Source organism: Struthio camelus, chromosome 17 (assembly GCF_040807025.1).
Source record: "Struthio camelus isolate bStrCam1 chromosome 17, bStrCam1.hap1, whole genome shotgun sequence".
Lineage (NCBI taxonomy): Eukaryota > Metazoa > Chordata > Aves > Struthioniformes > Struthionidae > Struthio > Struthio camelus.
In genome coordinates this window covers 9644348-9668142 of record NC_090958.1, presented here as the reverse complement: position 1 = coordinate 9668142, position 23795 = coordinate 9644348, and the positions used below count along the sequence as shown (strand labels likewise).

Sequence of the window (23795 nt, the reverse complement as noted above, 5' to 3'; positions counted from 1 at the left end):
CAAAGGCAGGTGCCAAGTCCTGCCCCGGGGCCGGAGCAAGCCCTCGCCCCGCACGGGCTGGCGGCCGACCGGCTGCAAAGCAGCTGGGCAGAAGAGGCCCTGGGCCTCCTGCCGGACCCCAGCTCGCCCAGCAGCCACCAAGGCGCCCTCGCGGCAAAGGAGGCCCAAACCGCCCTGTGCTGCGGCAGGAGCAGCGCTGCCAGCAGGTTGAGGGAGCTGAGCCTTCCCCTGAGCGCAGCCCCGCCGAGGCCACTGCTGCAGCGCTGCGTCCGCCTCCGGGCTCCAACCTCAGTGACTCCGGGTCTTGCCCAGCCTCACCACCTGCACTGCCCTCTTGCTGTGCTGCTTTCCTGCTGCTTTCTGCATGAACATCAGCCCTCATGCTGCAGGGCCAGTCCCGGGGGGACACTCAGCCTGGGGGGACACTCAGCCTGGGGGGAGCAGAAACGCGGCAAAGCTTTCCCAGGACACACAGCAGCTTCCAGCTCCACACACTGCCCCAGCCGCTGCCCCTGTCCCTCGGATGGGCCTCAGAGAGGCCATCGGGAGCTTTACACGCCCCAGGCACTGCTGCCCAGAATTGCTCACCTTGAACATCCCCTAAACACAAGGGCCTCGGCCCCTCCAGCCCAGCCGGCACTAAACTCCCTCCCCGCTGCACAGCTCCACCTGGGGCCTTTGGGCTGTGCTGCCAGGCGGGGATTTCCACGCCTGTGCTCACACAGGGATGTGCCAGACGGACACCTCCCAGCCAGGCAGAGCCTGCCGGAGGTCACCGCACCTCAGCAGCAGAGGCTGGGGGGGAGCAGATGCCCAGCACCCCGGTCGCCCCTGGCCGAGCTGGGCTGGCAGGAGGGCAGGGAGGGCACCCGGCAGCCCCCTGGGTGCCAGCCTGCCTGGCCAGGGACACCTCTTCCTCGAAGCACAGGCAGGAGGCAGGGCCCAGCACGGTCCCCACCAGCCAGCTGGGGTCCGTCCCCTCCCCTGAGCTGCCGAATGACAGGGGACGGCCACAGCTCTGGGGCCCTAGAGCAGGACACAGCCACAGGCAGCGTGGGGCAGTGCAGGGAGGGCTGTGGAGGGACCTGTGCAACCATCAGGTGGGGACAGCAGACAGCACTGTTCAATGGTGCCTGCGACGGCAGGAAGTTTGTGCCACACTTCCCCATTGCTCTCTGTCACCGTGGCACCACCATAACTACCAGCATAGCCACCACAGTAATACACTGCCTCGTCCTCGGCTTGCACCCCAGTGATGGTCAATGTGCTTGTGGAGCCAGAGGTGGAACCGGAGAATCGCGCAGGGATGTTCGAGGGTCTCTGGTTGTTGTAATGTATCACAGTGACCGGGGCACTGCCAGGTTTCTGCTGGATCCAGCCATAGTTACTGCTAGCCCCAGAGCAGGTGATCCGGGCCGTTTGTCCCCAGGGACACGGACAGCGAGGACAGCTGCTTAGTCAGTGCAGGAACCTGCAGAGGGAGAGGAGAGAGGGCAGAAAACAGCGGGTCAGCGAGTGCCGGAGCAGCAAAGCCCCCCTCTGACCACAGGAATGGCCACGGACACTCAGTCTGGCCAGGGACCCCTGTGGACCCCTGACTCCTTCTTAAACTCCTGCCCAACCAGGTAAGGGCCCCTCCAGGCAAATCTGCCCCACACTCATGTCCAAGACCTGCCGTGGCATCGCTCACTGCAGAGGGGCCAGGGCAGCACCACCTGCAGACAGCCCTGGGGACGCGACACAGGGCAGCAACGAGGCCTTCCTTTCCCCAGGCTCCAGACACAGGGGGCAAATCCCCCTACTCCCTCCCTCACCCTTCTCCACTCCTGCAGCAGGCCGGGGCAAGAGGAGCCTGTGCCCATTGCGGCAGCCTTAGGCTCTCGCTCTGCAGCCCAGCGCCCTCGGATGGGGTCGGACCGACCACAGACACTCCCTAGGAAACATCACCGGGCCTGTGAGATGGTCCTGCTGGGAGGGTGTCAGGGCATGGGGCTGCAAGCCCGCAGGACACAATCCTTCGGGACTGCCAGCTGCCGGGGCCTTCCCACCAGCACAGCCTTGCTCTCCAAAGTCTTTTTCTGAGGCACTGAAGGCCCAAAGCTATAGCTTGCTCTGCAGTTGAGGCCACATGGCCGCCTTTTGGTGCTGGGACTAACTTTTCAGCCCAGTTGAACCCCAGGAAGAGGAGACAAGCAAAGCCCCTGACAGGCCCAGCCTGACCACAAGGCACAGCCCTGGGGCCCTAACGGAGGGGCGAGCTGGGACACCAGGCACAGTGTGGGGAGGGCTGTGGTGGAGACCTGTGAGGCCATCAGGTGGGGACAACAGATACTGTCCAATGGTCCCTGCGATGGCGGAAGGCTGCAGTCACGATTCCCCATTGCACGGTGGCACCGTAGCACCAATACCACTGCTGCCAGCACCACCACAGTAATACACTGCCTCGTCCTCGGCTTGCACCCCAGTGATGGTCAATGTGCTTGTGGAGCCAGACTTGGAACCGGAGAATCGCGCAGGGATGTTCGAGGGTCTCTTGTCATTCTGGTATATCACAGTGACCGGGGCGCTGCCAGGTTTCTGCTGGAACCAGCCATAGCCACCGCTACCCCCAGAGCAGGAGCTCTGGGCAGTTTGTCCCGGGGACACGGACAGCGAGGCCGGCTGTTGAGTCAGCGCTGCCTGGACGAGGGAACCTGCAGAGGGAGAGGAGAGAGGGCAGAAAGCGGTGGGTCAGCGAGTGCCGGAGCAGCAAAGCCCCCCAGGCAGCGGGACAGGATGGGGCTGACATGCCCACAGGCCCTGGAGGACTGGGCACCCAGTCCAGCCAGCCTCCACCCCAGGCACCCTCTAATGGGGTGGCTGTAGCCAGAACCTGGGCCTCCAGCCTGCCACTGCCCCTGGGGCCAGCCGGGTCCCCTTGGCTGAGGCTGAGCAGTGCCGAGGCATGGCCATGGATACGCAGCCCTTGGCGTAGCCTGGAGACCCTCTCCATGGCCCACGTTGAGCAGGGGCCAGGCCTACCGCTGGGGCCTGGGCCATAGGGAGGCCCTCTCCCTGTGTTTCACTGCCCTCCAAATGGCGGGGAGCAGATGCCCAGAGCCGTGGTTGCTCCTGGCCGAGCTGGGCTGGCAGGAGGGCACCCAGCAGCACTCTGGGTGCCAGCCTGCCTGGCCAGGGACACCTCTTCCTCGAAGCACAGGCAGGAGGCAGGGCCCAGCACGGCCCCCACCAGCCTGGGGTCCGTCCCCTCCCCTGAGCTGCCGAATGACAGGGGACGGCCACAGCTCTGGGGCCCTAGAGCAGGACACAGCCACAGGCAGCGTGGGGCAGTGCAGGGAGGGCTGTGGTGGGGACCTGTGCAACCATCAGGTGGGGACAGCAGACAGCACTGCTCAATGGTGCCTGCGATGGCAGGAGGTTTTTCTCTCACTTCCCCATTGCTCTCTGTCACCGTGGGAGTAGCACAACTACTAGCATAGCCACCACAGTAATACACTGCCTCGTCCTCGGCTTGCACCCCAGCGATGGTCAACGTGTTTGTGGAGCCAGAGGTGGAAGCGGAGAATCGCGCAGGGATGTTCGAGGGTCTCTTGTCATCCTGGTATATCACAGTGACCGGGGCACTGCCAGGTTTCTGCTGGTGCCAGCTATAGCTGCTGCTACCCCCAGAGCAGGTGATCCGGGCGGTTTGTCCCAGGGACACGGACAGCGAGGCCGGCTGTTGAGTCACTGCTGCCTGGACCAGGGAACCTGCAGAGGGAGAGGAGAGAGGGCAGAAAGCGGCGGGTCAGCGAGTGTCGGAGCAGCAAAGCCCCCCCAGGCAGCGGGACGCAAGGCGGCCCCTCTGCCCGCAGGCCCCGGCCGGGGACACCCAGTCCGGCCAGGGCACCTGAGCCGTGGGCGAGCACCGCGAGGAGGAGAGGGGCCCAGGCCATGGCATGATCCCACCAGCTCCGCGTCCCCTCGTCGACAGGACTTTGCTGGAGAAATCCTGATGGGATAGGACCTGCGCTACTCAGCCCTGTTGTGGCCAGGCGGGTGGGAGAATATGCTCTCCAGAGGTACATCCAACCTCAGCCACTCCGGGACTTGCCCAGCCCCAGCACCTGCACTGCCTTCTTGTTCTGCTCCTTTTCTCTCGTCTCCTTCCCCTTCCTTCTTTGCACACAGGACCCAGCTTTTCAAGACCTTGGCTCAGCCCCAGGCTGCACCTCCCCAGCAGAACAGCAGATGCCTGGCACCGACCTCTGGGGCCACCAGCAACGACACTCCTTGAGCCGATCACAAGAACAACACCCCAGGGCTTTCCCCCACAGCACAGGGATTCCCAACACCCTCAAATGCCCTCGCACACAGGCCAGGAGCCACTGGGCCTGGGGGAAAAGTTCCTGCCCTGTGCCGCTTCTCTTTCCCCAGCCCAGCCCTCCCCAGGGCGCCTGCGGCCCAGAGAGGCCAATGGGCAGAGGCAGGGCTGCAGGGGGGCAGCACGCACAGGACACGCGCCCCACGGTGGGCTCTGCTGCACCAGCATATTGGAAGCTCCACAGCCAGGTCCCAGCAGCAGCAGGGAACTGGGGGACCCTGGCACCGCAGCGCATTCGTGTCTCCCTTCTCCGTTGCTCTCTGTCACCGTGAGTCTGATCAGCACTGTCAACCCAGCCACCACAGTAATACACTGCCTCGTCCTCGGCTTGCACCCCAGCGATGGTCAACGTGCCCGTGGAGCCAGAGGTGGAAGCGGAGAATCGCACAGGGATGTTCGAGGGTCTCTTGGTGCTTTCATATATCACAGTGACCGGGGCACTGCCAGGTTTCTGCTGGTGCCAGCCATACCAGCTGTTGCCAAAGTAGCTGCTGCTAGCCCCAGAGCAGGTGATCCGGGCGGTTTGTCCCGGGGACACGGACAGCGAGGCCGGCTGAGTCAGCACTGCCTGGACCAGGGAACCTGCAGAGGGAGAGGAGAGAGGGCAGAAAGCGGCGGGTCAGCGAGTGCCGGAGCAGCAAAGCTCCCCCCAAGGCAGCAGGACGCAAGGCGGCCCTGTGCCCACAGGTCCCAGCTGACCCGGGATCCCTGGCTGCCCTCAACAGCACTGGGGAACAGTCCAGGAGCCACCAGGCCCTGGGTAGACGGCTCCCCTTGCTGGTACGATATGTGACTTAAAGCTCATCTCCACAAAGGCATACGAGTAAAGGACAATGTCAAGCTGGGAACCGCAATGAGCAAATTGGAGGCAAGAGAGCACCCCAGCCCAGCTCCTCCTAGGGCCGCCACAGCACGAGGTCAGCCCACGGGCCCGGGGTGCAGCTCCTCAGGTCGTTCAGTGGGGAAGCTCTCCCCAGACAACCTTGCGGAGTGAGTGGTTTGCTGCCTAGGGGGAGGTATATGGACTCATCCGGGGGAGCCAGGGAAAAGCATTTGGGGATTGGACAAGACTTATTATGGGATGCTTGGGGGAAGGCCCAAAGGCGGGGAAAGGGAAGGATCAAGGCAGCCTGGGGACTGCCAAGAGAAAAAGAAATCAGAGGGAAGAGAGATTAAAAGGGGCCAGGCACACGTGAACAGGCTGCCGGTCAGCGCACCGCTCTGGCCGTGTCCTGCACCTGGTCATTGCAGCCCGGCCTTGAGCTCCATTTCTGACTATTTCCCTGGGTGAGAGGCTCTCCAGGCTGTGCACAGGTGCGTGTGGTGTCCAAGGTCCAAGTGCCAGCCTCTGGAGAGGGGCCACAGGCACAAGAGAGGTGTTCTTGGGTGCCAGCAACTGGAGAGGCCAGAGAGGGTGCATATTGCGTGGGGGTGCACGTCACTGTGCATTTGCTAGTAAACATCTGGCCAGATTAGCCAACATTTAGGAGAAGAGGCTTGGGGGCCAAGTATTGGAGCAGCCTTAAACCTGGGCTGGACACTGGTGAGACCAGGGAGTCTGAGAATTGGGTGCTGGAGGGACAAGGGAGTCCAAGCCAGCTGCCGGAGAGACCAAGGCATCTGGGGTCAGCTACTGGTAAGGGAGACTGTCTAGGCTGGTGTGCGTCTACAGGTGCTCACGCATATCTGCGTGAGAGGCATCTGGCAGACCCGAGGAGCCAGGAGCAGCTACGGAATAAACCGAGTGCCTAAGGCCACACTCAACAGGGCGCTTGCTTATACGCAATAAAAGGCTGCCATCCTGATCAGCCACAGAGGGGAACAGGATGAGGACCTGGTGTGGCTTCTGTTTGCACAAGAGCCATGTAGGCTTGATCAGTGTGGCCAGATGTGTTTAAATATTTATAGGCAGCATATAAAAGCGTGCATGTGTGCCTTCCAGGAGTACACAGCCTCACAGCCAGCTGCAGCTGGGAACACGCAGCAGCAGCAACCTTACTGCTCCTGGGCTACCAGACTTGTTAACCCCTAGCACAAAGCTCGCGACCCACAGAGGTCTTTGTCCCACTGAACGTACGCTGCTACAATAGGGCGTCCCAGCAGCAACGGCAAAACAAGAGGCCGTGACATCAATGCAGGTTTGTACCTCACTTCCCCATGGCGCGTTCCGCCTTGTCACCACAACCCTGCTCAGCACTGCTGTCCCAGCACCCCCACAGTAATACACTGCCTCGTCCTCGGCTTGCACCCCAGTGATGGTCAACGTGCCCGTGGAGCCAGAGGTGGAAGCGGAGAATCGCGCAGGGATGTTCGAGGGTCTCTTGTCATTCTGGTATATCACAGCGACCGGGGCACTGCCAGGTTTCTGCTGGAACCAGGCAGAGTAGCAGCCACCCCTAGAGCAGTTGACCTAGTCAGTTTGTCCCAGGGACACCGATGCCGGCTCAGTCAGCCTTGCCTGGACGGACCAGCAAACCTGGAGAGGGAGAGGAGAGAGGGCAGAAGATGTGAGGTCAGCAAGTGCCGGAGCAGCTAAGCCTTCCCCCAGGCAGCAGGACACGCCACAGGCGCCCTGCGCCCACAACACCCCATGCGACACACAGACCAACGGCCCCACACACAGAGCTCGCCGGGCCCTGCAAGCAGAGCGGGAGCAGCAGGCATGGGCAACGCCGCAGCAGGAGGAGAAGGGACCCGGGCCACAGGCACATTTGGGGAGCAGAGCCCAGCCTGGCAGGTGCCGGCACAGGGCCAGCTCTGGGGGGAGCAAAGCAGGGGGCCACTGGGCATAAGCCCACGTGGTGCTGTTAGTGCGGACAGGGACAAGACAGACCTGGCCACAGATTCACCTCCTTGAGCCAAGGGACAGGACGTTCACAGACGTGACTGTGCAGAGGAGACAGGTACCAGCATGTGCCCTGAAGCTACAGCCCTCCTTGAACACGAGGGAAAAGGGCAGAAAACCTTCCCCTTTGACTCATGGGGGTTTCTCTCACTTCCCCATCCCTCTTCATCACCTTGAGGGCACCACTGCTGCTGCCAGCACCACCACCACAGTAATACACTGCCTCGTCCTCGGCTTGCACCCCAGTGATGGTCAGCGTGTTCGTGGAGCCAGAGGCGGAAGCGGAGAATCGCGCAGGGATGTTCGAGGGTCTCTTGGTGTTGTCATATATCACAGTGACCAGGGCACTGCCAGGTTTCTGCTGGTACCAGCCATATTGGTAGTTACCCCCAGAGCAGGTGATCTGGGCGGTTTGTCCTCAAGACACAGACACTGACAGTGGCCGAGTCAAACAATTTAGCAAGCAAAGGCCTGAGGCAGGAGCTCTCCCTACACACCTGCAGAGCACCTGGGCACTCAGCAAGGCTTAGTAAGCATGCATGTGCTGGCCATGCACACCAACACCAGCTCCAAAGCTGTAGGGCCAGCCTAGAGGGGAACCTCAGCCTGGGAGAGCACAAATATGCAAAGCTTTCTCAGGATGCTCGGCAGCTTCCAGCTCCACACACAGCCCCAGCCCCTGCCCCTGCACCTTGGATGGGCTTCAGCCAGCAGAGATGAGCCTCACCACCGCTTTTCCAGCGCCAGGAGTCAGGCACCTGGGGCAGCCTGACAGCCCCCAGATATGGGGTGGACAGGACAGGTCTAACAGACTCCAGAACTGAGGACACGGCCCTGCACAGCTGAGAGGAAGGGGGACACAAAACCTGCCTCCTTGACACTCCTGTGTGTGTGTGTGTGTCTCACTTCCCCATTGCTCTGAGGCACCAGGAGAGCACAACTGCTGCTATCACCACTACCACAGTAGTGACGAGCTTCACACTAGTCTTGGACCCCAGAGATGGTCAACATGTTTGTGGAGCCAGAGGTGGAAGCAGAGAAATGCACAGGGCTTTCTGGTGTTCCAGTATATCACAGTGACCAGGGCACTGCCAGGTTTCTGCTGGAACCAGCCATAATAACCATAGCTACCCCCAGAGCAGGTGATCCGGGCAGTTTGTCCCGGGGACACGGACAGCGAGGCCGGCTGTTGAGTCACTGCTGCCTGGACCAGGGAACCTGCAGAGGGAGAGGAGAGAGGCCAGAAAGCGGCAGGTCTGCCATGATGCAGCAGCTCAGCACTGGGCTCATGGGATGGAGCAGCTCTGGAAACCAGCACCTGCACAACACAAGGCTGCGGGAACTGGCTTTCCGCCAGGCACCTCAAGACAGCAGTCACGTGGAGCAAGACCTCTGGGGAAACGCACCTCAACGCTTCTTTTGTCAGAAACACCACGCAGCCAAGCCAAAGCCCTAAAGCAGCTCTCGTGCTCTCGGGTCCCGTCGTGCTGAAGCTTCTGCGCAAGCTGCCTTACTCCTCCCTGTTCCAGCCTGTGACCATCCATCCACCGGGCTGTGCCGAGGACGTGCCCGAGGCCCGCCGTGGTGAGGACCAACGTAAGGTCATACACGGAGCCACAGCCAGCTCACACAAACCAGCGTGCAAGGCGGTGCTCACTGCCCGAGACGTGCTCGGGCATCTCCCAAGGCCACGGCCCAGCACCGCTCCAGCAGCACAGCCACTCCCTGCCCGCACTCACTTGCTTATTGGCAGCACGCCGAGACACACGCTTGGCCCTCTGCGACCTCTCGCTCCGACCTGCTGCAGGAAGGCAAACGCCCAGCCTGCTCAGCTCTCCGGCACCGCACACCACACAGAGCTTCCCACACCGCCGTGCCCAGACCTGCCTCTGCCTGCCAGGGCCCTTTCCAGGCAGGCGTCGCTCGGGTCTGCCAGAGCGGCTCCAGTCCTGGGGCACCGCGCACAGACAAACTCAGCAAGGCCGAGACGTGCTGCGGGAAGCTGCCAGGAGCTTCTTTGCACACCGCCACCCTGAACCCCAGCCCCACTTCTCATCCCAAGAAACTTCAGGGAAAGGCTCCAGGCACATGGAGACAGCCATTTATTCTGCATTACTCTTACACAAGAGCTTCAGTCCCAAGCTACCACCACCTGTGACACCGCGAGGCCAGCAACACAGCAGCTCCTGCTTAGGCGCGCGATATTTCTCACGAGCTCTGCTGCTCAGCGGCAGCTCCTCGTGCTTCAAGGTGTGCTGCTAAAGCACGACCAGACCTGTTCACAAGCTCACCAGCAACCGCTGGGGCGTCGTGCCCCATCTGCGGTCCCAGGTGCTGCTGCAGCACCCCCTCGTGGCCTCCACCCGCTCACACCGGCGTGGAAAGAGAAACGGTGAGGAGGGGTAAAAAAAAAAAACCATAAGTGGATACAAGTATGCTTCAGGACTTCGTGAACTCCATTCTTTCTACTTTCACTTCCTCCTCAATCAGTTGATACACATAAGTTATCACCGTGGATGCCTGGATATCCATCAGTACAAAGGAAGGGATGATGTTTCTGGAAAGAAAAGATAGTTTGTGGAACCTCTCAGCAAGAGGCGTAAACTACAAAAGAATGCGGTTAAACGTATTAGCCTGAAAACACAGAGTCCTGCAGCAAAAGGGACAACGTTGGACTTCAGAGGCACTGACAACAGCACGTCAAAGAGATTTGAAGCTAGTCTAGGAGAGCCCTCAAGGGCCACATTAGGGCCAGATGCTTCAGCTGCTAATGCCTTACAAGGTCTGGCTTCCTAGAAGGCATTAGTGTTTGACTGTGGGGTAGACACCAGGAGTCAGACGCCATTCAAGAAGCTGCTGCAACTCCGCCCTCTAAAGGCTCAGAAATTAGCACGTGACAAACCAGCACTGGGCTGTTGTACCCAACTAGATAAAGCCTTTAGGCTAAATAAAGCCTTCTCAGTGCAGGCAGCCACATTTCATGATCTGTGAAGAGACAGCTGGCCTCCTACTTGTCACAGGTGCTCATGAGAGCTCGACAACAGTGCTGGCTGAACACTAGGGGGTGAACTCGCACTTTTAAGGTAATACCAACAGGTTCTTGGGGCACTGGGCAGTTGCAAGTTCCCTAGACCCGTTTCACTCACATCTCCAAAGCATTGTAGGCTCCTGTTGCTGATCCAGGGTTGATGTAAAATTTATTTTCATGTTCAAAGGCTTCAAATTTGTGCGTATGTCCCGAGATGAGAATGTCCACATCCAGCTGCCTCTGCAGCAAAGCCAGGCTGGCCACATCGCCCCAGGGAATGACTTGATGGCCATGAATCAAACCAATTCTGAACTGCCCAACAGTTACAACCTTCTCTTCGGGATAATTCAGACTCTGAGAATCAGAGATGCACAGGTTATATATATATGCTAAAGATCCCCTTACATGTATTTAATGTATTCCACATTAAATGCATTCCACACACATGAACCCATTGTTCCCTGTTGTAGGGCACAGCATCTCTTTCGAGGTGTACAAGCCACTGAGTGCGTGCACCATACCCAACAGCGCTGCAAAAAACTGGGATTTCGCACCAGACTGGAATCTCCTAGAGCCTAGCAGCTTTGAGACCACCCTACAGTAAGTAAGCACTCACACAAGCCCCAGCTCCCACCACCACAAAGGAAGCCGGGAAACCCCGACAGCCTCACTGCAATCCTGAGCAGACTTGGGCTTGAGTTCACATGAATGAAGTGACATGTAACTTCACCCCTCCCTCACTCCCCTCTATCACAAGCGCAAGCAGCAGCACCTGGAGCATTATCTGGATTGCTCGGCCTCACACTAGCCCCCATGCCCGTGAATTGCTAGCACGGAAGGACGCTCCCGGTTCCATCAAGGCAACCACGGCACGCAGCATGGTGGATACAGCAATTCACAGCAGTGAGCACTTTACCTCGGAGTCCCCCCTAACAACATGAATATCTGCAGCCAGAGTCCGGAGATAGTCATAGCTCTCCTTAGTGCAGAGGTTTCCCGTACACAGAATATGCTGGATCTTTCCTGGAACCAGCAGCTTCTTGAACTTCACTGGCAGGCCACTGCATCGGTGCGGGATGTGCAAGTCCCCTAACACTAACACCAACTTCACACCGGGCAGGACGAAAAAGGGAACGTTAAGCCCCGTTACTTCAATAGAACGGGGCAGCGACCCTCCGGGGGCCGCCGACCGGGGCGAACGGCTACAGGCCGCCCCAGTAAGGGAGCCGGAGCCGGGGCCGGGGCCGGGGCCGCCCAGCCCAGCCCAGCCCAGCCCAGTCCGCCGCCGGCCCCCCGGGCGGCCACTCACCATCCTGCCTCGCCACCGGCTGCCGTAACCAGGCAACGCCGCCGCGCTCTTTTTTTCTACTCTGGCCCAAGCCAATCGCAGCGCCGGAAGCGCCCCACGTGACGGCCGTGCCGCCGAAGGCGAAGGGCCCTAACGGCCGCCGCGGCCGGCGGCGCTGGGCATGCGCAGTGCGGCGCGGGGCGGCGGCCGCGGCTCCTCCGCGCTCGGCGCCGTGGTTTGGCGCCTTCCCCCCCCCCCCCCCCCCGACGGGTTTTCGTGAAATCCCTGAGTTTTTTTTTTCTTCCTACGAAAACACATCATGTTTCTGTGTGAAAACGTCCATTTAACTGCCCAGAGATGCCCGTGTGATCAAGCGCGTCCTTTTGCACGCAGAAGCTGTGGGGAGACGTTGGGGCGGGGGAAGACGCTGGGGTGCGGGGAGAGGGAAGGCGCCGGCGCCTGCGAAGAGACGGGGCGAGCGGAGCTGCGCGGCCCTCCGGCCTGGGGCCCGCGAGCGACGGGGATGAAAACACGTGAAACCCGTCTGAACCGTGGCGCCGCAGGGTAACGGGGCCACTGAACTGCAACCCCCCGGCTCCCGCTGCACTGCCCTCTTGCTCTGCTGCTTCTCTCTTTTGCCTCCTTTCCCTTCCTTCTTTGCACATGGGGGCCAGCTTTACAAGGCCTTGGCTCATCCTTAGGCTACACCTCCTCAGCAACGCAACAGAGCACGTGCAGCACGTGGCAGCACGGGAGGGCCTGTAGTAGGGATCTGTGGGACCATCAGGAGGAGTCAGCAGACACCGCTCAATGGTCCCTGTGATGGCAGAAGGTTTTTGTCTCACTTCCCCATTGCTCGGTGTCACTGTGTCATCACTGCTGCTACCACAGTAATACACTGCCTCGTCCTCGGCTTGCACCCCAGTGATGGTCAACGTGTTCGTGGAGCCAGAGGTGGAAGCGGAGAATCGCGCAGGGATGTTCGAGGGTCTCTTGGTGTTTTCATATATCACAGTGACCGGGGCACTGCCAGGTTTCTGCTGGAACCAGCCATAGTAGCTGCCACCCCCAGAGCAGGTGATCCGGGCAGTTTGTCCCGGGGACACGGACAGCGAGGCCGGCTGTTGAGTCACTGCTGCCTGGACCAGGGAACCTGCAGAGGGAGAGGAGAGAGGCCAGAAAGCGGTGGGTCAGCGAGTGCCGGAGCAGCAAAGCCCCCCCAGGCAGCAGAACGCAAGGCGGCCCCTCTGCCCGCAGGCCCCGGCCGGGGACACCCAGTCCGGCCAGGGCACCTGAGCCGTGGGCGAGCACCGCGAGGAGGAGAGGGGCCCAGGCCATGGCGCGATCCCACCAGCTCCGCGTCCCCACGCCGACGGGGCTGTGCCGCGGACCCCCGACCCCTCTTAAACCCCCGCCCGCCCGCGGCACGGCCCCTCCATGCAAATCTGCCCCGCGCTCACCGCCAAAGCCTGCCCGCGCCTCCCTCCCCACGGCCCTCCCCGCTCCCAGCCCGCCTCGGCCACGTGCTACGCAGCGGCGCTTGTCCGAGCCCCGGCAGCGCAGACACGGCCCCGCCGACATGCCTGAAGCCGGGCACCCACGGACACCCCATCCCCACACCGCGGTGAGCCGAGCAGGGCCAAAGGGCCTGCGCAAGCCGGGCTCCTTGGAGCAGCAGGGCACCAGGCGGCCCTCGCCCCTCCAACACCCCCGCCGTGGGGCCGGGGTCCTGCTGACCGCCAGGAACAAACCCCACCCTCAGCATCGGCCCCTCTTACACGGGTCCCCGGCCCCACACAGGCCTTGGCCCTTCCTGCCCGTCCCCGCTGCAATTCGTGCCCTGCACTGCTGCTCGGCTCCACCTGCCCCGGCCCCTTTCCACAAAGGCAGGTGCCAAGTCCTGCCCCGGGGCCGGAGCAAGCCCTCGCCCCGCACGGGCTGGCGGCCGACCGGCTGCAAAGCAGCTGGGCAGAAGAGGCCCTGGGCCTCCTGCCGGACCCCAGCTCGCCCAGCAGCCACCAAGGCGCCCTCGCGGCAAAGGAGGCCCAAACCGCCCTGTGCTGCGGCAGGAGCAGCGCTGCCAGCAGGTTGAGGGAGCTGAGCCTTCCCCTGAGCGCAGCCCCGCCGAGGCCACTGCTGCAGCGCTGCGTCCGCCTCCGGGCTCCCCAGCACAACACAGACCTGTACGTGGTGGGGCCACTCCAGCAAAGGGCCACGAGGGCGGAGAAGGGGCTGCAGCATCTCTCCTTCGGGCAGAGCCCCCGAGAGCTGGGACTGCTCAGCCCGGAGAAGGGAAGGCTCAGGGAGAAGCTCCTCAATGCTCATAAATACCTGACGGCGGGCAGAAAGAGGACAGTGCCCTTCCCACGCTCTTCCCACCCAGGGGCAGCCCGAGACAGCAGCAGAGGATGCGAGTGCAAACTCAAGTACAGGAAACTCCATTTACACCAAAGAAGAAAGAGGATTCTGCTCTGAAGCTGGTCAATGCCTGGCACAGGCTGCCCAGAGAGGCTGCGAAGGCTCCAGCCTTGGAGACAGGCCAAACCCAACGCCACAGGACCCGCACAACACAAGGCTGCGGGAACTGGCTTTCCGCCAGGCGCCTCAAGACAGCAGTCACGTGGAGCAAGACCTCTGGGGAAACGCACCTCAACGCTTCTTTTGTCAGAAACACCACGCAGCCAAGCCAAAGCCCTAAAGCAGCTCTCGTGCTCTCGGGTCCTGTCGTGCTGAAGCTTCCGCGCAAGCTGCCTTACTCCTCCCTGTTCCAGCCTGTGACCATCCATCCACCGGGCTGTGCCGAGGACGTGCCCGAGGCCCGCCGTGGTGAGGACCAACGTAAGGTCATACACGGAGCCACAGCCAGCTCACACAAACCAGCGTGCAAGGCGGTGCTCACTGCCCGAGACGTGCTTACTGCCACCCTGAACCCCAGCCCCACTTCTCATCCCAAGAAACCTCAGGGAAAGGCTCCAGGCACATGGAGACAGCCGTTTAGTCTGCGTTACTCTTACACAAGAGCTTCAGTCCCAAGCTACCACCACCTGTGACACCGCGAGGCCAGCAACACAGCAGCTCCTGCTTAGGCGCGCGATATTTCTCACGAGCTCTGCTGCTCAGCGGCAGCTCCTCGTGCTTCAAGGTGTGCTGCTAAAGCACGACCAGACCTGTTCACAAGCTCACCAGCAACCGCTGGGGCGTCGTGCCCCATCTGCGGTCCCAGGTGCTGCTGCAGCACCCCCTCGTGGCCTCCACCCGCTCACACCGGAGTGGAAAGAGAAACGGTGAGAAGGGGGGAGAAGCTGCGAAGCTCCCAGCAGATGCAAATGTGCCTCAAGGCTGCGGGAACTCATGACGCTCAGCCCTCTAAAGGCTCAGAAGGGAGCGCCCAACAGGCCAGCGCTGGGCGGTCGTGCCCAGCGCTGAACTGCAACCCCCCGGCTCCCGCTGCTGACGGAGACTGCACCGAGGCACCTGGGGCTGGACACCCAAAACCCTGACAGGGGCCAGAGGCAGAAAGCCTCGGGGAACGTCGGCACGAGGGAAGGACGCGGCACTTCTGCTCCGCAGGGCCCCGGAGGGCTTCCTCGCAGCAAGGCCTGGCACCGGCAGCAGGGAGCGGCCAAGACGGGCAGTTTTGGTCTCACTTGCCCGGGTGCCCACATCAGTGGGCTGTGCACCACCAGCCCACAGAGCACAGTGAGAGTCAGCCACGTCCTCCACGGGTGCCCAGGGGACGGTCGGCATGGCCACGCTCCCCGAGAGGGACTCCAAGAACTGTCCTGGGACAGGAAAGGCAGCGCGTTCACAGACGAGGCTGTGCAGAGGGGACAGGAACCAGTACGCACCCTACACCCATGGCCCTGCTCGACCACGAGGCAGAAGGGCAGAAAACCTTCTTCAACTCATGGATTTGCGTCTCACTTCCCCAATGCTCAGTGTCCCCACGAGGGCACCACTGCTGCTGCCAGCACCACCACAGTAATACACTGCCTCGTCCTTGGCTTGCACCCCAGTGATGGTCAATGTGCTTGTGGAGCCAGACTTGGAACCGGAGAATCGCGCAGGGATGTTCGAGGGTCTCTTGTCATTCTGGTATATCACAGTGACCGGGGCGCTGCCAGGTTTCTGCTGGAACCAGCCATAGCCGCCGCTATCCCCAGAGCAGGAGCTCTGGGCAGTTTGTCCCGGGGACACGGACAGTGAGGAGGGCTGTTGAGTCAGCGCTGCCTGGACCAGGGAACCTGCAGAGGGAGAGGAGAGAGGGCAGAAAGCGGTGCCGGAGCAGCAAAGCCCCCCAGGCAGCGGGACAGGATGGGGCTGACATGCCCACAGGCCCTGGAGGACTGGGCACCCAGTCCAGCCAGCCTCCACCCCAGGCACCCTCTAATGGGGTGGCTGTAGCCAGAACCTGGGCCTCCAGCCTGCCACTGCCCCTGGGGCCAGCCGGGTCCCCTTGGCTGAGGCTGAGCAGTGCCGAGGCATGGCCATGGATACGCAGCCCTTGGCGTAGCCTGGACACCCTCTCCATGGCCCACGTTGAGCAGGGGCCAGGCCTACCGCTGGGGCCTGGGCCATAGGGAGGCCCTCTCCCTGTGTTTCACTGCCCTCCAAATGGCGGGGAGCAGATGCCCAGAGCCGTGGTTGCTCCTGGCCGAGCTGGGCTGGCAGGTGGGCAGGGAGGGCACCCAGCAGCACCCTGGGTGCCAGCCTGCCTGGCCAGGGACACCTCTTCCTCGAAGCACAGGCAGGAGGCAGGGCCCAGCACGGCCCCCACCAGCCTGGGGTCCGTCCCCTCCCCTGAGCTGCCGAATGACAGGGGACGGCCACAGCTCTGGGACCCTAGAGCAGGACACAGCCACAGGCAGCGTGGGGCAGTGCAGGGAGGGCTGTGGTGGGGACCTGTGCAACCATCAGGTGGGGACAGTAGACATTGCTCAATGGTGCTTACGATGGCAGGAGGTTTTTGTCACACTTCCCCATTGCTTGGTGTCACCATGGCACCACCATAACTACCAGCAGAGCTACCACAGTAATACACTGCCTCGTCCTCGGCTTGCACCCCAGTGATGGTCAATGTGGCCGTGGAGCCAGACTTGGAACCGGAGAATCGCGCAGGGATGTTCGAGGGTCTCTTGGTGTTGTCATATATCACAGTGACCGGGGCACTGCCAGGTTTCTGCTGGAACCAGCCATAACCATAATAGTCGCTGCTGCTGCTCCCAGAGCAGGTGATCCGGGCGGTTTGTCCCGGGGACACGGACAGCGAGGCCGGCTGAGTCAGCGCTGCCTGGACCAGGGAACCTGCAGAGGGAGAGGAGAGAGGGCAGAAAGCGGTGGGTCAGCGAGTGCCGGAGCAGCAAAGCCCCCCCAGGCAGCGGGACGCAAGGCGGCCCCTCTGCCCGCAGGCCCCGGCCGGGGACACCCAGTCCGGCCAGGGCACCTGAGCCGTGGGCGAGCACCGCGAGGAGGAGAGGGGCCCAGGCCATGGCGCGATCCCACCAGCTCCGCGTCCCCACGCCGACGGAGCTGAGCCACGGACCCTTTTAAACCCCCAGCTGCCCGGGGCATGGCTCCTCCATGCAAGTCTGCCCTGTGCTCATCACCAAAGCCTCCTGGGGCCACACTCACCACCGAGCGGCCAGGGCACCAGCAGCTGCAGACAACCCTGGGGATGCGGCCTGTGGCAGCAACAAGGCCTTCGTGCCCCTGTGCTCCAGACACAGTGGACAAATCCCCCCACTCCTTGCCTGGCCTTTCCTCAGTCCTGCCACGGGCTGCAGCGAGCAGAGGAGCCTGTGCCCATCCTGGGGACGGATGCACAAGGCCCCGGGCAGGGCATTTCCATGGGCCCCGTCACATTCTCCTCCGGACTCATTGCAGTGCCAACGGGGTCAGGGGTCTGCCTTCGCTGGGAGGGAGCCTGTGAGCTATTGTGGGCCAGGACGCGCTGGATCCAAGGCTGGTCGAGGGCTGGAGACCCACTGGGCTGCCTGTGGGGACAGTGCAGCCAAGGGGGCTGCGAAAAGGCAGGAGCTGGGCCCCCACTTCCCTCCCTCCTATCTCTACGTCTTAAAACGATCAGGGACTCGCGAGCTCCAGGACCTGAATGCGGGGATGGTGATGGGCACAGGGTGCGGGGCTGGGATCAAGTTGGTAGAAGAGCACAGACTCCCCCATGCCCCCCACAATCAGAAGGGGCTTGAGGCAGCTCTCCTGTCCCCAGCCCCATGCACAGCCCTCCCTCCCCACACCAAGGCGCTGGGAGAGCAGAGGGGCAAGGCCAGCTGGGCCTCGGCTCCCTGAGGGGCAGCTCCCCTTGCACAAGACCCCAAGACCACAGCCCCACCAGCCTAGCATCTCCGTCCACACCTGGCCCTCGGGCACCCCATGGACCCCACGTTCCCCTGCCCTCTCCTCCTGCCCCGCTCATGGGGACCTAGCAAATGCCGCTGCTGGAAACACTTAGTGCCCCACAGCAGCCATCACCCTCGGCCCCAGCAGCAGCCCTGGGACAGGCACGGGGAGCAGGGCAGCCCCTTCCCGGCAGCGGGACATGGCTGGGCATGGGCCAGGCCCAGCGACCTCCCAGCCGGCCAACATGCTGCAGAGCTCCTGCACGGGGACCAGAGCCCTTGGATGCAGAGAAACCCCCAAACCACCCTCACAGGGGCACAGAGGCCTGGCCCTGCCCAGGGCACTCAGCACCCAACCCTGCACCACAGGAGGAGATTTTACACTCACTGCCCAAAGCTGCCCTCCCAAGGCGCCCCAAGCCCAGGAGCTGCAAGTCCCGGCGTTCCACCACCCTGGGGCTGGTGGCAAACGGGGACTGGGACACAGGTGAGAATGCAAGAGGGAGGACTCTCCCTGAGAGCAGAGACTAGGATATGAAAGGGTCCTCACCCACCCTAGCATTTCTCTGTTACTCCCCCATTGCTCAGGGGCTCTAGGAGCCCTGTAAGGATTACCACCCCAGGCACCACAGTAACACTCAGCCTCGTCCTCAGCTCGCGCCCCACTGATGGCTCACGTGCCCATGGAGCCAGACCTGGAACCAGTGAATCGCACAGGGATATTCAAGGGTCTTTTGCTCTTTTCATATATCACAGTGACAAGGGCACTGCCAGGTTTCTGCTGGAACCAGCCATAAGCCCAGCTGCTGCTAACCCCAGAGCAGGTGATCCAGGCAGTTTGTTCCAGGGACACAGAGAGAGCGAGCAGCTCAGTCAGCCTTGCCTGGACGGACCAGCAAACCTGGAGAGAAGGGAGGGTAGAAAAGAAAACAAGGGGTCAGCAAGTGCCGGAGCAGCTAAGCCCTCCCCCAGGCAGCAGGACACGCCACAGGCACCCTGCGCCCACAACACCCCATGCGACACACGGACCAACGGCCCCACACACAGAGCTCGCTGGGCCCTGCATGGGCAACGCCGCAGCAGGAGGAGAAGTGACCCGGGCCACAGGCACATTTGGGGAGCAGAGCCCAGCCTGGCGGGTGCCAGCACAGGGCCAGCTCTGGGGGGAGCAAGAGCAGGGGCCCACCAGCAGCAACAGGGAGCAGTGCTGGGGACAAGGCCACACGGTGCTGTTAGTGGGGACAGGGACGAGACAGGCCTGGCCACAAAGTCACCTCCTTGAGCCAAGGCACAGGAAAGGCAGGACGTTCAGAGATGTGGCCGTGCAGAGGGGACAGGAAGCAGCACGCACCCTGCACCCATGTCTTGCTTCACCCCCTCTTTGACTCTGGGGTTTGTCTCTCACTTCCCCAATGCTCAGTGTCACCAGGACCCTGGGTGGCACTGCTCTCCCAGTCAGCACAGTAATATCCAGGCCTTGTGCTCAGCTTGGACCCCAGGGATGCTTACGGTGTTCCTGGAGGCAGAAGTGGCTCCATGAATTGCACAGAATTGCACAGGGATGCTCAACGGTCTCTTGCCATTGTAGCAAATCACAGTGACAGGAGCATGGCAAAGTTTGGCTGGTACCGTGCACAGCTGTAGCTACCGCCACAGCAGGAGATCTGGGCAGTTCGACTGGGGACACGCACAGCGAGGTCCGCTGAGTCAAACCAGCAGGCAACAAGCAGCTGAGGCTGTCCACCTCTCCCTGCCCACCCGCAGAGCGCCAGCGGGCTCAGCAAGGCCTGACAAACCTGTCTGCACCAGCCGCGTGCACCAGGGTCGGCTCTGCTACTGCAGGACTGGCCCAAAGGGAAGCTCAGCCTGGGGGAGCAGAAACATGGCAAAGCTTTCCCCAGGACACCCAGCAGCTTCCAGCTCCACACACTGCCCCACCTGCTCCCGCTGCCCCTCGCATGGGCTTGGCCAGCAAGGGTGAGCCCAGACGGCGCCTTCGCAGCAGCAGGGCCCTGGTGCCTGGGGCAGCCTGACAGCCTCCAGACACAGGGTGGACAGGACAAGTCCAACAGCAGACACTACGGCTGGGGACTTGACCCTGAATGGCTGAGAGGAAAGGGGACACAAAACCTGCCTCTTTGACTCTCCAGGGTTTGTGTCTCACGTCCCCATTGCTCTCTGTCACCGTGGGAGTAGCACAACTACCAGTATAGCCACCACAGTAATACACTGCCTCGTCCTCGGCTTGCACCCCAGTGATGGTCAACGTGGCCGTGGAGCCAGACTTGGAACCGGAGAATCGCGCAGGGATGTTCGAGGGTCTCTTGGTATTACCATATATCACAGTGACCGGGGCACTGCCAGGTTTCTGCTGGTACCAGCCATAGTAGCTACTCCCAGAGCAGGTGATCTGGGCGGTTTGTCCCGGGGACACGGACAGCGAGGCCGGCTGAGTCAGCGCTGCCTGGACCAGGGAACCTGCAGAGGGAGAGGAGAGAGGCCAGAAAGCGGTGGGTCAGCGAGTGCCGGAGCAGCAAAGCCCCCCCAGGCAGCGGGACGCAAGGCGGCCCCTCTGCCCGCAGGCCCCGGCCGGGGACACCCAGTCCGGCCAGGGCACCTGAGCCGTGGGCGAGCACCGCGAGGAGGAGAGGGGCCCAGGCCATGGCGTGATCCCACCAGCTCCGCGTCCCCACGCCGACGGGGCTGTGCCGCGGACCCCCGACCCCTCTTAAACCCCCGCCCGCCCGCGGCACGGCCCCTCCATGCAAATCTGCCCCGCGCTCACCGCCAAAGCCTGCCCGCGCCTCCCTCCCCACGGCCCTCCCCGCTCCCAGCCCGCCTCGGCCACGTGCTACGCAGCGGCGCTTGTCCGAGCCCCGGCAGCGCAGACACGGCCCCGCCGACATGCCTGAAGCCGGGCACCCACGGACACCCCATCCCCACACCGCGGTGAGCCGAGCAGGGCCAAAGGGCCTGCGCGAGCCGGGCTCCTTGGAGCAGCAGGGCACCAGGCGGCCCTCGCCCCTCCAACACCCCCGCCGTGGGGCCGGGGTCCTGCTGACCGCCAGGAACAAACCCCACCCTCAGCATCGGCCCCTCTTACACGGGTCCCCGGCCCCACACAGGCCTTGGCCCTTCCTGCCCGTCCCCGCTGCAATTCGTGCCCTGCACTGCTGCTCGGCTCCACCTGCCCCGGCCCCTTTCCACAAAGGCAGGTGCCAAGTCCTGCCCCGGGGCCGGAGCAAGCCCTCGCCCCGCACGGGCTGGCGGCCGACCGGCTGCAAAGCAGCTGGGCAGAAGAGGCCCTGGGCCTCCTGCCGGACCCCAGCTCGCCCAGCAGCCACCAAGGCGCCCTCGCGGCAAAGGAGGCCCAAACCGCCCTGTGCTGCGGCAGGAGCAGCGCTGCCAGCAGGTTGAGGGAGCTGAGCCTTCCCCTGAGCGCAGCCCCGCCGAGGCCACTGCTGCAGCGCTGCGTCCGCCTCCGGGCTCCAACCTCAGTGACTCCGGGTCTTGCCCAGCCTCACCACCTGCACTGCCCTCTTGCTGTGCTGCTTTCCTGCTGCTTTCTGCATGAACATCAGCCCTCATGCTGCAGGGCCAGTCCCGGGGGGACACTCAGCCTGGGGGGAGCAGAAACGCGGCAAAGCTTTCCCAGGACACACAGCAGCTTCCAGCTCCACACACTGCCCCAGCCGCTGCCCCTGTCCCTCGGATGGGCCTCAGAGAGGCCATCGGGAGCTTTACACGCCCCGGGCACTGCTGCCCAGAATTGCTCACCTTGAACATCCCCTAAACACAAGGGCCTCGGCCCCTCCAGCCCAGCCGGCACTAAACTCCCTCCCCGCTGCACAGCTCCACCTGGGGCCTTTCAGCTGTGCTGCCAGGCGGGGATTTCCACGCCTGTGCTCACACAGGGATGTGCCAGCCAACCACACTTACCTCAAACCTTTGAATGCAGACTAGGAAGCGCCAACAAGACAAGACTATGGGGAAAACGCCTTGCATCCCTTCTGGGAAATCGGAGGCCTCTCTGAAGTGCCTGTACACAAATGCATACAGCATGGGGAATAAACCGGGGTTAAGGGTCTGTGTGCAGTTGCAGTGCTATGCGCTCATTGCGGTTATGGAGACATAGTGGGATAGCTCGCGTGACTGGAATGTTGCAGTGGGTGGGTAGAGGCTCTTTAGGAAGGACAGGCCAGGAAGGCAAGGAGGAGGAGTCAGTCGCCCTTTATGTGAGAGAGCAGAGTGAACCTATGGAGCTCTGCCGAGGGGTGGCCAATGGGCCGACTGAGAGCTCATGGCTAAGGGTCAAGGGGCAGGCGAATGGGGGTGACACTGTTGCTACAGGCCACCTGATCAAGAAGAAGGAAATGAAGCCTTCTACACACAGCTGGAAGTAGCCTCGTGTTCGCAGGCCCTGGACCTCATGGGGGGCTTGAACCACCCCGATGCCTGCTGGAGGGACAGCACATCCAGGCACAGGCAGTCCAGGAGGTTCCTGGAGCACATTGACGACAGCTTCCTGATACAGGTGACAGAGAAGCCAATGAGGAGAGGTGCTGTGCTGAACCTCATACGTACAAACAAGGAAGGGCTGGCAAGAGACGTGAAGGTTGGGGGCCACCTTGGCTGTAGTGACCAGGAGATGATGGAGTTCAAGATGCTGAGAGGAGGGAGCAGGGCAAAGAGCAGGATCACAACCTTGCACTTCAGGAGAGCAGACTTTGGCCTCTTCAGGGACCTGTTTGGAAGAATCCCAGGGCACAGGGTCCTAGAAGGAAGAGGGGTCCAAGAAAGCTGGTAGATATTCAAGGATCACCTCCTCCAAGCTCAAGAATGGTCCCTCCCAGTGAGCAAGAACTCAAGTAAAGGGGGCAGGAGACCTGCCTGGATGAGCAAGGAGCTCCCAGCAAAACTCCAACAGAAGAAGGAAGACTACAGAAGGTGGAAGCAGGGACAGATAACCTGGGAGGGATAACAGAGGGATGTTGTCCAAGTATGCAGGGATGGGGCTAGGAAGGCCAAGGCCCTTCTGCAGTTTAATCTGGCAAGGGACGTCACGGACAACAAGAAGGGCTGCTATAAACACATCAGTAACAAAAGGAAGCAGAGGGGAAACGTGGGCCCACTGCTGAATGGGGCAGGGGGCCTGGTGACTAAGGATACAGGAAAGCCAGCGTTACTGAATGCCGCCTTTGCTTCGGTCTTTACTGCTGAGGCCAGCCCTCAGGAATCCCAGGCCCCGGCCACCAAGAAGAAAGTCTGAAGAAAGGAGGACCTGCCCTTGGAGGGAGGGATCAGCTTAAGGATCACTTAAGCAAACCGGACATGCACAAGGCCATGGGCCCTGAAGGGATGCATTCCCGAGTGCTAAGGGAGGTGGTTGATGTCGTTGCAAGGCCCCTCTGAATCATCTTTGAAAAGTCATGGCAATGAGGAGAGGGGCCTGAGGCCTGGAAGAAAGCAAATGGCACTCCAGTCTTCTGCAGCACCTCTGTGGGAAGGCGCGAGGCTGGCGGGGAGCAGATGCCCAGCACCCCGGTCGCCCCTGGCCGAGCTGGGCTGGCAGGAGGGCAGGGAGGGCACCCGGCAGCCCCCTGGGTGCCAGCCTGCCTGGCCAGGGACACCTCTTCCTCGAAGCACAGGCAGGAGGCAGGGCCCAGCACGGTCCCCACCAGCCTGGGGTCCGTCCCCTCCCCTGAGCTGCCGAATGACAGGGGACGGCCACAGCTCTGGGGCCCTAGAGCAGGACACAGCCACAGGCAGCGTGGGGCAGTGCAGGGAGGGCTGTGGAGGGACCTGCGCAACCATCACGAGGGGTCAACAGACAGCACTGTTCAATGGTGCCTGCGATGGCAGGAGGTTTTTCTCTCACTTCCCCATTGCTCTCTGTCACCGTGGGAGTAGCACAG

General features: G+C 62.2%; 2 protein-coding genes, 1 long non-coding RNA gene and 1 gene segment (V, D, J or C); all 4 read right to left on the bottom strand.

Annotated features, from left to right (window-relative positions):
* Positions 1–4814: 4814 nt before the first annotated feature.
* Positions 4815–7332, bottom strand: LOC138061447 (uncharacterized). The gene is made up of 3 exons (XR_011135201.1): positions 7197–7332; positions 6510–6839; positions 4815–4945 (listed from the first exon to the last, which is right to left on the bottom strand). It is a non-coding gene; the product is annotated as an uncharacterized lncRNA (long non-coding RNA).
* A 1043-nt stretch (positions 7333–8375) lies between these two features.
* On the bottom strand, positions 8376–11613 carry LOC104137763 (vacuolar protein sorting-associated protein 29). The gene is made up of 4 exons (XM_068911761.1): positions 11546–11613; positions 11153–11341; positions 10355–10590; positions 8376–9765 (listed from the first exon to the last, which is right to left on the bottom strand). Exons 1-4 carry the CDS (start codon positions 11546–11548, stop codon positions 9648–9650), a joined length of 546 nt encoding a protein of 181 aa, XP_068767862.1. The 5' UTR covers positions 11549–11613; the 3' UTR covers positions 8376–9647.
* A 213-nt stretch (positions 11614–11826) lies between these two features.
* LOC138061442 (uncharacterized) lies at positions 11827–12927 on the bottom strand. Its single transcript, XM_068911759.1, has 2 exons — positions 12817–12927; positions 11827–12677 (listed from the first exon to the last, which is right to left on the bottom strand). Exons 1-2 carry the CDS (start codon positions 12860–12862, stop codon positions 11842–11844), a joined length of 882 nt encoding a protein of 293 aa, XP_068767860.1. The 5' UTR covers positions 12863–12927; the 3' UTR covers positions 11827–11841.
* Positions 12928–16478: 3551 nt separating this feature from the next.
* Positions 16479–17049, bottom strand: LOC138061445 (Ig lambda chain V-1 region-like). The segment is given in 2 exon segments: positions 16479–16828; positions 16968–17049. Coding segments are annotated over 2 exon segments (381 nt in total).
* Between the last annotated feature and the right edge of the window lie 6746 nt (positions 17050–23795).